Consider the following 14,906-nt stretch of genomic DNA (forward strand, 5'->3'; position numbering starts at 1 on the left):
TTTCTGTCTATTTCATCATATTATTCTTTTCATTTCCGCACTTTCCTTTGCTTTATTTTGTTTCTTTTCACATCATATTCTATAGCTATCTTTTTGTACCTGTCTGGCACTCTCCTAGTTAACAAACAAAAAAAAAAACCTAAGGATTTTTGTTGAGATTTACAGAGATCTGAACAGTTTTGGAGAAACGCAGCGTGCCTGCTCCGCGCATTTTCAATGAGCTCGGTTGTGATATTTGCGTATAACAGAAGCACCGCCTCCCTCCCATTGGACAATGTCTCCGCGAGGGCGTGGCGAGGAAAGATGAGAGTTGAAAATCCATGCCCTTACTGGGAAGACATGGAGCGCTATGGACACAGTCTGCGCGAGGCTGGAAGGTATCTCAACTAAAGAGATAAATATTTCTCCAGCAAGCGATTCGAGAAACTGAGGAAGGGGGAAGCACGGCCGGCCCGGTTGAGGATGGAGTGTGCATTTGACGCACAGAATCTGATCTCCATTTCTTTGAGGAAAATCCAGAGCTCCAGGACGCAGAGAGGAGGCATCAAGCTCCACAAGAACTTGCTGGTAACGTACGTCCTCAGGAACGCCAGGCAGTTCTACATGAGCAAAAACTCGTCGCAGACCCAGAGGACGCCTCCGTACGAGGACGCCGCGGCCGTACGCGAGAGGCACGACTGTCTGGAGCTGACAGGCAGCTTCGCGGAGTTGGCCGATGACTTCTACTGCAACTTTGCCGGGCTCGAGTCGGGCGCGTGGCACTGCGGCGCGCACCAGCCCGCCGGCCACCCCGCGGACGCGGCGCACCAAGACGCGGCAGCCTGCGCCATGGCTCCGCCGCCGCTTCCGCCGCCGCCGAGCGACTCCGATCTGCTGGTGTCGGAAGCGTGCTGGAGCTGCTCGGACAAGTCGGCGTGGGAGCTGACGGTCCCGGGCACGCAGGCCAACCAAAAGACGGTGCTGGACCTGGACACTCATGTGGTGACGACCGTCACGAACGGATACTTCCACTCGGACTGTTGCGCGCAGCCCAGACAGCCGCAGGGCGCGCAGGGCTACTCCAAAAAGCGCAGGCTGGACCCAAGTTGTTACCTTGTTGACCCGGAGTTTTATTTGCCGGACTTTGGGGCAGTGCCGTGCAAGAGGATGAGGAGCGAGGAGGACTTCCACGCGGAGTCGGAGCAGTTGGACAGCGCAAACATCTCCAACCTGATCTCGGTGCTGGGATCAGGTGGACTGTCGGAGTTTGTGAGTTGGCAGCAGACGGACCTTGAGCAAATATTCGCCACTCAAACAATTTGCCTAAAACACACACTGTTAGCAGGCAGTGGTTGGACCAGAGCGATCGAGGCATTTTGATTTTGTGTGATTGTTTTTTGTTATTATTATTATTATTATTGTTATTATTATTGTTGTATCGTTTACTTTGTTGCTTTGAAATAAACCATGACACGACTGCAGTTCTCCCCTCTCTCTCTCTGCTTATTGCCGAAGAACATTTGCTGAAATGTTATATATGCTTTTCATGCGCGACTGTTTCTGCACACCGACTTTTCGTGCCAATTTATGTCCTTTACTGCACATGAAATAAATGTGTGTATTTTCTTGGGATTCGTTTGGGGTGGGGAGGGGGCGTGGGGGGGTGATACTGGAGTCTGTCTTTGGTTTGTGTTTCCTGAGGAAATTCGTCTACGCTGTCTCTCTCTCGCCCTCTCTCTCTCTGGGAAGATGTTGGACGAGCGCCATCATGTGGCCGGTAAAGATCTGCACAGAACCCTGCACCTCTGCTCTGCTCTGCGCAGAATACCCCGTTCTGTAAATGTATGCTTCCCACCAGAGCCTGCTTTGATAAATAAATAAAATTAATATTATTTAAAAATAAAAATAAAAAATGCACGGCTGGACTGGCTTTAAATTCTAACTTCTGCACCATAACACGAAACCGTCTACGTCACTAGTCTCTTTAAGTGAGTTTAAATAATCGTGACTTTGTTTTTTTTATTATTATTATTTGCTGTTATTTTTTATTTCTCATTATTAGGCCCATAAAGAGGCTGATAGGACTCAGTTTGAAACGACAAAAAATAAAATAAAAACTAGCCTATTTCTTCTATTATAGCCTATGAAACAACAGAATAAGATGCTTTAATTTAAATGCTGAAAGATTTAGTGTCAAACACGTGTTAAGCTACACGGACCAAACTATTTTTTAAAAAAGCACGGATTTAAAGAAGCCCGATATTAGTTCAAACGAGTTGCCCCGTCAGCATAAGCCCCGCCCCCTCCCGGTTAGCATAGCTAGGCTAACAGCTCCGCACGTCAACGGCGCCGCCATCTTGGAAGGGTGGACTTGACAGAACTTTTCCATGTTTACACGAGAGAAACAAGTCTTTCACACCCGCATGTTTGAGCTTTTATACGATTAGAACTAAACACGATTCCAAGCACGTGAGAAAGAACTGGTTTCAGCTGTATTCTTCCAATAAAACAATATTTAAAATGAATAATTAAAACTAGTGTTGTGAATCTGTTAGCTCTCCTAGAACTGGCCCTAGGTAACATTTGATCAGGCCCCCCATCAAGATTACATTTTTATTAGATCTGACCTTTCAGTTTGTGACAAACTGAGTTCCTACTGCTTCTTATTTTGATTCAAAAACTAGCCTGTTTAGGGAAGTCTTCTCATTACAGTGACTTTGAAGCCAAGAAAACGACATTTCAATTTCTGAGTGATCTTTGATTTGGACAGGGAAAAGGCAACAGACAACATAAAACAGGACTTTAAACTGATGACTTGAGTTAATGTGCATCATTAACTCATGTGTCTGCTTCAGTGTATATTGTCCTTTTTTTTAGTTTTTTCTTCTTGTTTCAGAGTTAATAGAAAGTGTATGATTGGATTTTTGCTAATGCCTTTTTAGCTGTTTTAATGGAGAATGCTAATAACTTATTAAGTTTTATCTTTTTTTCCTTGTTCATTAAAGTATGTTTCTTCTAAATGTAATATAATATGAAACTTGGAAAAGGTATTTGATGAATAATTTGACATATTACATCTAAAACCAAGGTTAATTTATGTATTTTTTCGGTAAATATTGTTTGAGATAGGCCCTTGGCTAGGATGAAGTTTTTAAATTCAGAGTTTGGCACCCTGTGTTATCTTGTTTTCTGTTATCCTACCCATATCTACAAGGTATTGATCAGAATATATGAGTGTAATTTGCATAAATTGTACTTAAAAATATGATATGCTGACAGTACCCTATTGTAGATTCCGAAACTGATTTGTGTGAATATATAAAATACACATCAGAGCTACTCTCATACCTTGAGCACCACATTAGGCTTGTAGAAGTCTGCCTCTGTCAAACAGACACTCTTTGGTAAAGCATGGAAGAGGGTAAACAAGTGCACCTGTAAGCAGGTGTCTGAGTGACTCATCCATCTGATCTGTGCAAGAGACGGTAAGAGTGCCGTACGGACAGAAGACAACAGCAAAAGCCACATTAGCTTACATTTAAAGACAAAAAGATGGAAAGACTGTTTAGAAATTTCACAATTTCAAAGTGAATGGACTGAAAAGTAATTTTTGTTTCACTTGGCCAAGAGCAACCAGTGTGTAATAAAACTGTTGTGATTTAAGAATACAATTTCAAACAACAATACAAGTCAAATCCTCCCTTTTATCTGCAAGTTTTCCAAAAGAATTGCAAGAACAAGGAGGTATAATACCTGCGTTTTTAGCTTGGATATTAAACCAAACAAAAGACACTTTTTTCTGAGGCTAAAACTGTGATAAAGAATGCCTGGTCTGCTTGATGAAGGAAGAAAAGGTTTTACAAAGTATTGCCTGTGGTCCTCAAACCCCAGTAATTATTGCACACGGCCCACTTGCGACTAAAGTAGACTAGCTTTTGTTTGAGTTTATTCATGAATATATCTTTTTTTCCCTGGTGGGGTGATGGCAGTGGGGTTCATTCCTGCCTGTCACACTTATCAGATTCTCTGTTATCACTGCTGTTCAGTGATCCTCATGTCCAGGAACAATCAGTGTCTGATCACTATTCTTAAAAGTGTGTTCTGTCATTCAAACTATCAGATCATCTACTTCTCACCTCCACCTCATCCTGTATGAGGCACTGATATGTATTATAATGCATGTGTGTATATAATACATGCTTTAATTCATGATTTGAAAGAGGGAACAAAAATCTCCATCACCCTATATAGGTACTCTCATCTGTACAACAAGGGGCAGGCCCTTCATTAGAAAAACACCACTCTGATGTGGCGTTAAATAGTCTAATTGACAGATTTGATTTCAACATAACTTTATGTGCATCAGTATGTTTTTTATAGATGTCTTCTCATTTAAATTTGGTTCATTATTGGTAATCTAGGCATTTAGATCATTGTTATTTTAATAGGCTGCTTCAACATTTATTGTTCTGTTGTGTTATTGTTGTTGTTGATGATGATGATAACATATATTAACTATAAAACTACTACTAAATAATACATCTTAATCAACCATATATTTTTAAAGCAAAAAGTAAAAATAAGTCTATCAGTGACTATTGGGCATGCACTGTTCAAAAGTATATAGATATATTTTTTGTTTGATCATTTTAATGTTTTTTTTTTCTTTTTATAGTTATAAAACTTGTGTTTTTCTAAAAATTTGAATGGTCAAATAGATGATGAAAAAAACAATCATGTAAAACAAACACTGTACATAATAAGTGCATATTGCATAATATTTTACCTATTTTTGCAGTTTAAAAGAAATGCTCAAATATGGGACAGTTTAGAGTTCACTGGTGTATGAAAATAACTTTAAATAAAAACATTTTATTTGTGAAATATAAGCCTTAAACCACTTTTAATTCCGTTAAACCCACAGCTCCTTGTCTCCGCGGTTTCCCTGCTCGGCGTGTCCCGTTCCAATATGGCGGACCCGATGACGCAGCGAGGCCAATATGGCCTCCCTGCTCGGGAGAGCTCTGTTGCTCGGTCGGACCGAGGGGAGGGGGCGGACAGCTGAGAATAGACAGTGTGCCTGTCCTGTCCTTGAGATATGACAACCCGAGGCTTTTCCATTTATTTTCCCGGGACGTTCAAAGGCTTCAGCGCGTTTTTCTGACAGGATGTTGGGCAGTTTTGTCAGAGCCTTGGTGAGTTGTTCCGCGTTAAAACTAGCGGTGGTTAATTTAGTGTTTACGGAATCAAAGAGTGAAGAAGGGGGTGGGGGGACGCCACAGGAAGACAACATTGTGACATACGAGGTCACAACAAAGTTCAGCTTTTGTCTTTGCATGCTGTGAAGTGCGCATATTTTGCTGCGGGGACATTTTATTTTGCAGCTCGTGAGCGTGACATTTTGCTTAAATGTTAGCTTAATGTTGCCGAAATCCGCTATCCTAATGCGCATGTTGCTATTTAGGACATCCGCAAAGACAGTGTAGTCTCTGTTTGTTTTAATAAAGCCTCCTTCATCAGGATCATCCACGCTTTTGTGGTTTTTTTATGTTGACAACAACAGTTATTGATGAATTAAATAAAATTTAAAAACCCGCGACACGCTCGCATACTTTTATTTTGGTAACGTCCACCGGAAGTTTAAGGTTGTATTTTCATGAGCTTGACGGAAATTGGACGCCAGTAAATAGATGCAAGCCTTAATTGCTTCTGTATTAATTATGTTAATGCTCCTTTAAGTTAAGCTGGTGTAAAAAACAAACAAACTAGGTTTTCAGTTTTAGATTTATTTTTTTTACAGTGCAACATTTTTAAATCCTTAAATCAGGGAGTGATTTAATATTAAAAGCCATGAGTAAACAGCGAGAGAACAGGTGGATTTTGGGGATTTCTTGTATGTTTGTTTTAGCAGCCAACCCAAAGGTTCTGCACTGTCAATAATCTATTTATAGGCTTTCCAGAAGCTAAGCCAGAGGCTCCAAACAAATAGAGCTGCTTCATTGAGTCGCCTCGGTGTCACTTTTCACTGGCAGAACCATATGCAGTATATGCCTTTGTAAATAATTAAAAGTGATGTTCACAACTTTGAGTCAAGTTTCTATTTCAACTCATTTGCACTGAGGCATTCAGTACTCCAAGCATAGATCAAACACGTTCCAGCTTGCTGACACTTTACAGCTTGTCTTCACTTAGCTATCTGGTTCGACTTACGTGTCAGAGCAAATATTAGTGATCCTGCACCTTTGCACAAACTCAGTAAGATATTTATGGTCATGTACAGCAGGTTCAAACATTGGACCATAGCTTTAAAAAGTTGTCACTGTTAAAAAGTTGCGATCTGAAAGTACCGCGTGGGCTAATCGTTCTCGTGCGTTTCAGCTGCAGCCGGGCGTTACAAAGCCATGCCGCCTGCTCAGACAGGTCACGCAGATCCCGGAGAGGTCCTTCGCACATCAGGAGGGCCTGCCCAAGCTGCCCGTTCCACCCTTGAGGCAAACGTGCGAGCGCTACCTGGCCGCTCTGGAACCCATCGTCAGTGAGGACGAGCTGGAGCACACCCGGAAACTGGTCCAGGAGTTCCTCAAAGGTGGAGTGGGAGACAGGCTCCAGAAGGGCCTGGAGAGACGGGCACGGAAGACGGATAACTGGGTAGATACTTGATTTCATTGGTATACATTGTATGTATTCAACTAATAGTGGTCTGATCTGAGTCAAGATGGGTTTTTTTTTATTACATTTCCTAAGAAATGTAATTGTTTCCGACACCCCAGTCTTTCAAGGACGGGATCTGGATCTTTATTTTATCACACTGGACATCTGTATTTTTATGAAGCACTGTGTTCAAATGCGTCCCGTCTTGTTTCCCCGACTCTCCGCGTCTTTGCAGCTGTCGGAGTGGTGGATGCAGTGCGCGTATCTCGACTGCCGGATGCCGGTGGCGGTCTACACCAGCCCTGGAGTTGTGCTCCCTCGAATGCATTTCCACGATCGTCAGGGGCAGATGAGGTGGGAAGTCGAGCAGACGCTTTCAAAACTGGTCACACCTGTGCGGTGCCATTAAACACTGCTGACACGTGCAAACAAAAGAGTAATCGTTTGATGTGCGGCCGTGGAGCTGCTCCCCTAAAGTGATCTGTGTTGAAGTGCAGTGTAAACAAGCCCCTATTTTGCTCGAGATTCAAGCTGACTCTGGCAAAGTCTTCTCCCCACACGCTGGCTATTTAAAGCCCGTGAGCCTCTCATGCCATTGCTCAGCTGTTTTTAACTGCTGTGACACACGGGATACGCTGCAAACGTGGTCGCCCATATCTTTATGACAAAGTTTAAACTTGTAACCGCGATCGTTTAATTACTAAAGTTCTAGCTCATAGAGAAGCCGGTGCTTTACTAGCTCGGGTTCATTTGTATTATTTGGTCATCTGGAATGACACTGAGCTGCGAGCGGCTCCATTCAGGGTTCTGATAACTGAATTTATTCGCGTCTGCTGTCCACTTCTTTTCAAAAAGAAAAAAAAGTGGTTTGTCAGTAACGTCACAGTTTCTTTTCTGCAGGTTTGCTGCCAAACTGATTGCAGGAGTTTTGGACTTTAAAAGAATGATTGACTCGTAAGTTTGCCCGAAATGTGTGCAAACATTCTGCTGTTGCATTAAAAAAAAAAAAAAAAAAAAAAAAGGTCATTATTGTTATAACTGAGCCTGTTTTTCAAAACTGCAAAATAATAATTTATCATCACAGGAGAACTCTGCCCGTGGAGTATTTGAGCGGGAAGCCGCTGTGCATGGACCAGTATTACCAGATTCTGTCCTCCTGCCGTATTCCTGGACCAAAGAGGGACACTGTTGTGAATTACAACACGGGGAAGACGCCGCCGACTCACATCACTGTGGTCCACAACTTTCAGGTACGCTTACGTGGCAGTGAAATTCTCAGTGTTTCAACTACGCAGGGGGTCCCTAGGTATTGTTCAGAAATAACTTACATATGAACATAATTGTTTTTGGCATATTATCCTAATAATTGTTACAAAAAAAATCAAAAACAGTAGTTCTAAATGAATAACAAATAGTATTGTGGTTGTTCAGACTCTTTGTGTTGTCATTATTTCCTTGTTTATTAGCAAAGTTTGCATATTTGAAGTGGCAGATATTAGTGTTAAAAGATTTTGTTCCTATCATTTTGTAGGTCAGCAGGTGAAAAGTTTTGGAACTCTTTTACTAGAGCATCCAATAGCCATTTATTTTATATAGTTTCATGATCAGTTGTGCAGAAAGTTTAACTGACTTGGTCTGTCTCTCCCAGTTCTTCGTCTTGGATGTGTACAACAGCGATCACACCCCGCTGACGGCTGATCAGATTCACATTCAGCTGGAGAAGATCTGGAATTCGTCTTTGCAGACAAACAAAGAGCCAATCGGCATCCTTACATCGCAGCACCGCAACACCTGGGGAAAAGCCTACAACAACCTGATTAAAGGTGAGCAGAGAATTAATTTTTTTCCTAATTTCCCAGCACCTTTGAGAGGAAACATTCAGTCCTCACGGTGCGTTCGTTGCCCCTCAGATAAGACGAACAAGGAGTCAGTTCGGGCCATCCAGAAGAGTATATTCACGGTTTGTTTGGACGCGCCGATGCTCCGGGTGTCGGATGAGATGTATCTGAGCCGCGGGGCTGCCCAGGTGCTCCACGGGGGAGGAGCGCGGTGGAACAGCGGCAACCGTTGGTTTGATAAGACCTTACAGGTCGGTTCGGGGAAACGTTCCTTCACATTTAAAATACCAAGCGGGACTCTGGCACCAGTTGACAATACGTATGTACTTGCAAATCCTCCTCAGTTCATTGTTGGTGAAGACGGTACATGCGGACTGGTGTATGAACATGCACCCGCTGAGGGCCCACCCATTGTCTTTCTCATCGATTACGTCGTTAAATACATGTAAGTTTCCCCCAGTTTTTAGATGACCGCTTCTCCTGTTTTTGGATGAACTCGTGCTGAATTATTGGCTCTGTTTTTTTTCAACAGGAGGAGTACTGAAATAGTTCGCTCTCCTATGGTTCCCTTGTCCATGCCTCAGAAACTCCGATTCAACATCACACCTGAGATCAAGAGAGATATTGAAAAAGCCAAACAAAATATGAACATGTGAGTGCAGCTCTTATGTTTATGGTTGTTTCCTGTCTTTGACAACATTTTGTGCGAACGTCCTCTTTTTTTGTTGTCTCTTTTTTGTTGTTGTTGTTGTTTCTTCTATAGAATGATGCAGGACTTGGACGTGAAGGTGCTCATGTTTTCGCATTTTGGGAAAAACCTACCAAAGCAACATAAGCTGAGTCCGGATGCCTTTGTGCAAATGGCTCTTCAGCTGGCCTACTTCAGGTACTACCCAACCCCCCTTCATGCCAGGGAGAAATGGGTCGTAGCGCCAACGTTTCATGTGTCGTTCTTGTATTTTAGGATGTACGACACTTGCTGCTCTACCTATGAGAGCGCGTCACTAAGAATGTTTAAATATGGGCGGACAGATGCAATTCGTCCAGCTACCGCCGACTCCCTCAGGTTTGTCCAAGCGATGCAGGACCCGGCGAAGCAGGTACAGCTGAACGTCACAGGTTCACGTAATAAAACGTGCCACGTGTTGAACGCAAGATGTTTTCCTGAGCGGTGAATGTTCCCAACAGAACGCAGAGACGGTGGCACTGCTGCAGAAAGCTGTTCAGACGCACAAGGAGAACACGTACAATGTGAGAACCGGAGTTGTTTTTTGTTCGTTTTCTGTAAAAAATACACTTTTCAAACCATCTGATCCCAATGCGTTTGTCATTCTTTCAGGCCATCCATGGGCAAGCCATAGACAGACACCTTCTTGGGCTGAAGATGCTGAGCATTGAAGACCTGACCTCCATGCCCGAGATATTCATGGATACCTCTTTTGCAGTAGCTCATCATTTTAATCTCTCCACCAGCCAGGTAGGTTTGTCTTGGGGAAAAAACAACAACAACAACAACAACAACAACAGCTTATTATGACTGAGCAAATGATTGTTTACGGTCTGACTTATTTACTCTCACGTTTGCTCTCCCGCATCTCAATATCCAGGTTGGCTCCAAGACAGACTGCGTGATGTGCTTCGGTCCGGTGGTGCCAGATGGCTACGGAGTGTGTTACAATCCCATGGATGAGCACATCAACATCGCCATCACGGCCTTCAACAGCTGCGAGGAGACGAACGCTGCCAACTTCGCTCAGGCCGTGGAGGACGCATTGTTGGACATGAGAGCCCTCCTGGAAGACGCAGCCGCGGCCAGACAGTGATCCCGCACATGGGGCCCAGCGCGCCCGGCGAGCACGAAAGCTGAAACTGAATCGAGTTGCTGCCAGAGCTGTTGGCAGAATGCCACTCTGGCAAAGAGGCGGAGAGCTGCGGGGAGGAAGCCTGTTACCGCAGGGTTTGTGGGGGAGCCTATAATGCGTGACTGAAGATGGGGGAAAAATATCTGGCGAAAAATGAAATATTTAAGATTGTTGTAAAAGTGGTGAAATAGTGCAAATAGTTTTTTTTTCCCTAAGCTATACTTAAAGCAATAGTTCGGGTCTTTTAAAGTGGGGTTCTCTGGGAAGGTTTTGGCCAATTAATAACGCTCCTATTGTTAATAGCTCGGTGAACATCCTCAGTTTAGAGAAACAGCGTTTGAGTTCTGAGCGTTCTGACAAGCTAATAATAGAGTTTAAATCTGACCGGACGTGCCTGACTAAGGGCTAGTTCGAGTGGGGCCAGGAGCTAAAGTGGATTACTGCTTTCCGAAAGCAAATCCAATTTCAAACATTTCATAGTGGTTTACGTGAGCACTATTTTAGAAACCTTGACACCTCAGTTAGTTTTGCATTGCATGATTATTCTAGCAGAAACCTTTTATTATTCCTGCTGGAAGTGCCTCAGGTCTCATCGGAACTGCTGATTGGCTCGCTTGAACCATTCTGAAATTTTTGAGATTGTCAGAAATCCTCCTTTGGTCTTGGTTTCACTCAGACAAGCTTTTAGCTTGTAATTCTGATCCAAATTAAACTATTTCTCCAAAGTAAAGTCACTCAACGAGCAAGACATAAGACGTTAATTGTTCATAATATTTCCACAGGACCTCACTTCAAAAAAATATATGAACTGTGACTTTAAGGAGTTTTTCAAGCACCCTATTCTTCACTTAAAAAGATTTTGAGTGCCTTGGTCTGTATGTTGTTTATTTCAGGGGAAAACATTAAGCGCACAGAGTAGGGATGTAAGTTATTGACTAGATTTTTTTTTTTTTTTTTACAGAATAGAATAAAAGTACATTTTAAGTATTGCAAACTAAAGAGATGTTCCGCACTAGTGCACGAACTGACTCCTAATAGTTGTGCGTGTAGGATCAGAGATGCACAAAGGAATATTCAGCTCTGAAGGTCCCCTTGGTGTGCAGGTAGTCGCCGTGAAATTCCACCTCGGCCATATTTCCAGAGGAGCGCCACAGGAACAGCTGTCGGCCGTTAAACACGTTGGTCTTCAAGACATCCATGTCCCGAATCTGAAGGGGAAAAAAGGGGAATAATGCAGTCAGTCAGTCGTTTCGTGCACAAGTTCCTCCTCCTCCTGGCTGCGCAGCGTACTGAAACATGTGTTGCAGAGCGTGTGCGCACCATAATGTATGTAGACCGGGAGTTGGTGGCGTTGAATACTAATCCTATGTGCAGAGCTTGGATTCTGATCTTCACCGAGGGAGGGGCGTTGATGAGCACTCGGCAGGTGTGGTTAGTGTTCGATGTTAACGGATTCTCAAAAACGCCGCTGGGGGAAAATAGCTGAATGTCGCAATCTGTCGAGGGCAAAAAACGAGGAGCGTTATATCCCTGCTTGGCGGAGAGTCGCGCGTGCAGTCAAGACTCAGCCACATCTGTGCGAAATGGAAAATGCAGGAGTTTCTCAGCAGCAGATTTTGTGCTGGGTTAATCTCCCTGCTATAATACACTTTGCTGTGTTAATGCCTTGGATTAGGCCCCTCCCCACCAGCAGGGTGGAGGGAAAACAACATGTACAGCTGCAAGGCCACTGTTTACAAAACAAACAAAAAAATATCGAGCTTTGCAATATTTTTACCTCTGCTCCGTTATTTGCGGTTATTTTTCCGTTTTCTGTTGGGTTGCGTCTCATCGCCGTCTCCAAGACGTCCTTAGATTCACCTTTTTGATCCCTTACCTTTCAGTGGGCCTTTCTTTTTCGACCTCGTATCATAAAGTGGGTTAGAAAAAGCTGCTGTACCCCGGTGGTGGCTCCGCTTCGCGTTCTTCTGCGAGCTGTAGGTGAACGCGACCCCGCTCCCAGGCGTGAACAGATTCTGTCGCACCAGCAGGACGTTGGTTCTGGTGGTAAGTTCGCTCCCGGCCACCTGCGCGCACTTCCTCACGAAAGCGAGGCGGTCGAAGAACGCCACGTACTCCTCTGTGACGACACGCGCGTGCAGAGTTAGGCGTACCCCTCAGCAGCGGAACTCTTGGGGAAAACACTTTGAATGCGGCATACTTTTCCTGCAGCTCAAGGAGCTGGATGTGACCTTAATGTGGATGACCTCATCGAGGGGTCGACCTATGGATACGGTGCATCGGCTCCTTACGTCCCTCAGATCCACCGTGCCTGATTCCTCCAGAAGGAGCTGTCCACAAGCACCTGGAAAAGCAGATACACTGGGATTGAAATCGCGCTCTCTCTTCAGCGAATAACGAGCGATAAAAGAGCAGTTACGAGCACTGACTGGGTTCAGGTGTCGGGGTGGGGACGGTGGTCGATGGAGCGGCGACGGCTTCCGTTGCACCCGCAGGCGCTTCATCTTTGTGGCCCAGAGTCGGAGATGGGAGAGGGCTCCGTGTGAGGTTTGTTTTCGCAGCTGCGGCGGCGGAGGTCACATCTCCGCAGCTGCCCCTGTCGCAGCCCTGGATGGTGATTGGCTTGGGCATGTGCATACAAAACAGGGGGCTGAGGGGCTCCGGCTTGGAGGGGCCCATGCAGGAGACGGCTCTCGACTGGATGCCATATCCACAGGGCACTGAACACTGAACACACAACATGAGAGGTGAGTTCAGGTCAGAGTGTAAACAGGATCATGTACAAACAGACACGGGTCATATTGTTGACACTATCAACAATATTTGAGCAGACAGGCCATCATGTCCTTGCAGAGGTTTTTTTTTTTTTGTTCCTTTGTTTTTTTCAGTTGCTGGTGTGTTTTGCTCTATCCAATGGCTAATCAATATATGAAATATTTTTGCTCTTAATGTCTATTCCTTTTCAAACAGTCTTGTCGAATGTACCTGGCTCCACGGCTTCACCTCCCACCTGTAGGTGCAGACTTTCACCAGGCAGGGTGTGGCGGTGGCCGGTTTGACGACTGCCCGGCAGCGATCCTCTGACACCGCACTCTCCTTGCCACGGATAAACTGGACACAGGACACGTTCCTGGTAGCTATACCCAGGTCGCAGGAGACAGAGCAGGGGGATGTGCTGACAACCTTCCACCTGGACAGGTGACGCGGGTGTTGAGATCTGTTTTCCTTTTGTCTCAATCGTGTGTGTATGTGTGTGTGTGTTTGTGTGAGATTTTTTTTTTTACCTTGCAGGACAGCTGTGAGTATTACAAGAAACCACTGCTGCAGGTTTGGGAAAGTCACTGCAGCTGGCGTCGTCCACCACCTCCTCCTGTCCCTCCACCTCTCCGGCACAGTACAGCACCCGGTTTGCCACCCCTCCTCCACACGTCACACTGCAGACTCCGTGCTTAGAGCGCCACCTGGTTGATATGAAAAAAAACAAAAAAACAATTCAAAGCAGCTGCAGATTGCAAAGCTTTATTCTGCAGCTATACGGGTTCTCTGTGTGATTGAAACAAAACGTGGAAATGCGTAGTTTTTGCGCTCGTCTTACATTGCGGGGCAGGAAGAAGTGCCGCAGATCTCAGTCTGAGGATCAGGCTTGGTAGAAGCGTCACAGTTGAAGTCAGGAACGCCCTGTCTGGACCGGTGATCCACACAGGAAAACCACACCTGCAGTGTTCCTTCCATGCATGAGCGTTGGGTTTTGAGTTACTAAATGGGACCAAAGGTGTCGGCGCTGAAGTGGAAATGGCGATGTTGTGGAACTCACCGTTGCCACAAGTCTTTGAACACTGGCTGACAACAGGGCTCCACACAAACACAGGAGCCTGACCGGAGCGTGGTGACAAGCCAGGCTTCAAGACAGCCAACCCCTGAATAGAAAAGAGACATGTCTGACACTTAGAAATTACTATCACTTTTTATTTTTTGTTAAACTTTACCTCCCCCTCAGATTCCCACCCAACTGGGCAGACATCGACCACACATGGCACAAAATCAGCTGGTCTGATCTGCTTCAAACACGAGCGTTGATCCACTTCAACATCCCGACCGTCTTCTTGCCGAACGCAGGACACGACGCGTTTCGCCTCCCCTGGCCCACACACTGCAGAGCAGTTCCCTGGCTCTGACACGCGCCATCTGCGAGCAAACAAAAGTGGCTTTTCGCTTAAAGCTCCCTTTGAGGCGGCAGAACAGCACCACGAGTCCTCCGTGATCGTTGGAGGAAACGCGCTTTCAGGAATAATTTCATTCCAGGGCCGTCTAACGCGTGCGTACAGTGCTGCAGGCCACACCTGGCAGGACAGAGGCGCAGGTTGCACTTTTCAGCAGAGTGTGGAGCAGCATCAGGGGGACATTCAGACTCTGGAACCGGTACTAAATCCGATGCGTGTTTTTGAACACATCGCACAGAACGCACCCGAACTCCCCCTCCACAGGAGGCGCTACAAGCTCCAAAGTTCCCTGCATCCCACCTGCAAAACAGTAAATTATTCATGCATATTCATTTATCCTGAGTGCGACTGTGGGG

General features: G+C 45.1%; 3 protein-coding genes across 4 annotated transcripts in view; 2 read left to right on the forward strand and 1 right to left on the reverse strand.

Annotated features, from left to right (window-relative positions):
* Positions 1-322: 322 nt before the first annotated feature.
* On the forward strand, positions 323-1,463 carry LOC108236485 (immediate early response gene 5-like protein). The gene has a single exon (XM_017417152.3). It carries the CDS (start codon positions 463-465, stop codon positions 1,357-1,359), a length of 897 nt encoding a protein of 298 aa, XP_017272641.1. The 5' UTR covers positions 323-462; the 3' UTR covers positions 1,360-1,463.
* Positions 1,464-5,013: 3,550 nt separating this feature from the next.
* Positions 5,014-11,197, forward strand: LOC108236552 (carnitine O-acetyltransferase). Its single transcript, XM_017417282.3, has 14 exons — positions 5,014-5,174; positions 6,358-6,627; positions 6,866-6,984; positions 7,531-7,584; positions 7,715-7,880; positions 8,279-8,453; positions 8,541-8,719; positions 8,813-8,913; positions 9,001-9,120; positions 9,232-9,354; positions 9,433-9,568; positions 9,657-9,719; positions 9,808-9,945; positions 10,076-11,197. Exons 1-14 carry the CDS (start codon positions 5,148-5,150, stop codon positions 10,289-10,291), a joined length of 1,887 nt encoding a protein of 628 aa, XP_017272771.1. The 5' UTR covers positions 5,014-5,147; the 3' UTR covers positions 10,292-11,197.
* A 30-nt stretch (positions 11,198-11,227) lies between these two features.
* The window catches only part of adamts13 (ADAM metallopeptidase with thrombospondin type 1 motif, 13), a 9,135-nt gene continuing 5,456 nt past the window's right edge, over positions 11,228-14,906 (reverse strand). The window contains exons 19-29 of one of the 2 annotated variants that reach the window (XM_017417283.3): positions 14,671-14,850; positions 14,317-14,515; positions 14,145-14,247; positions 13,926-14,055; positions 13,615-13,791; positions 13,316-13,520; positions 12,760-13,057; positions 12,531-12,674; positions 12,270-12,449; positions 11,651-11,826; positions 11,228-11,538 (exon numbers count right to left, since the gene is read on the reverse strand). In XM_017417283.3, coding sequence (XP_017272772.1) covers positions 11,383-11,538; positions 11,651-11,826; positions 12,270-12,449; positions 12,531-12,674; positions 12,760-13,057; positions 13,316-13,520; positions 13,615-13,791; positions 13,926-14,055; positions 14,145-14,247; positions 14,317-14,515; positions 14,671-14,850 — 1,948 coding nt within the window. In that variant the 3' untranslated portion in view covers positions 11,228-11,382. Of the gene's footprint in view, positions 11,539-11,650; positions 11,827-12,107; positions 12,450-12,530; positions 12,675-12,759; positions 13,058-13,315; positions 13,521-13,614; positions 13,792-13,925; positions 14,056-14,144; positions 14,248-14,316; positions 14,516-14,670; positions 14,851-14,906 lie in introns of those variants that run through there. The other variant, XR_003039195.2, reaches the window with a different exon arrangement.

The sequence above is a fragment of the Kryptolebias marmoratus genome, linkage group LG1 (genome assembly GCF_001649575.2).
Source record: "Kryptolebias marmoratus isolate JLee-2015 linkage group LG1, ASM164957v2, whole genome shotgun sequence".
Classification (NCBI taxonomy): Eukaryota; Metazoa; Chordata; class Actinopteri; order Cyprinodontiformes; family Rivulidae; genus Kryptolebias; species Kryptolebias marmoratus.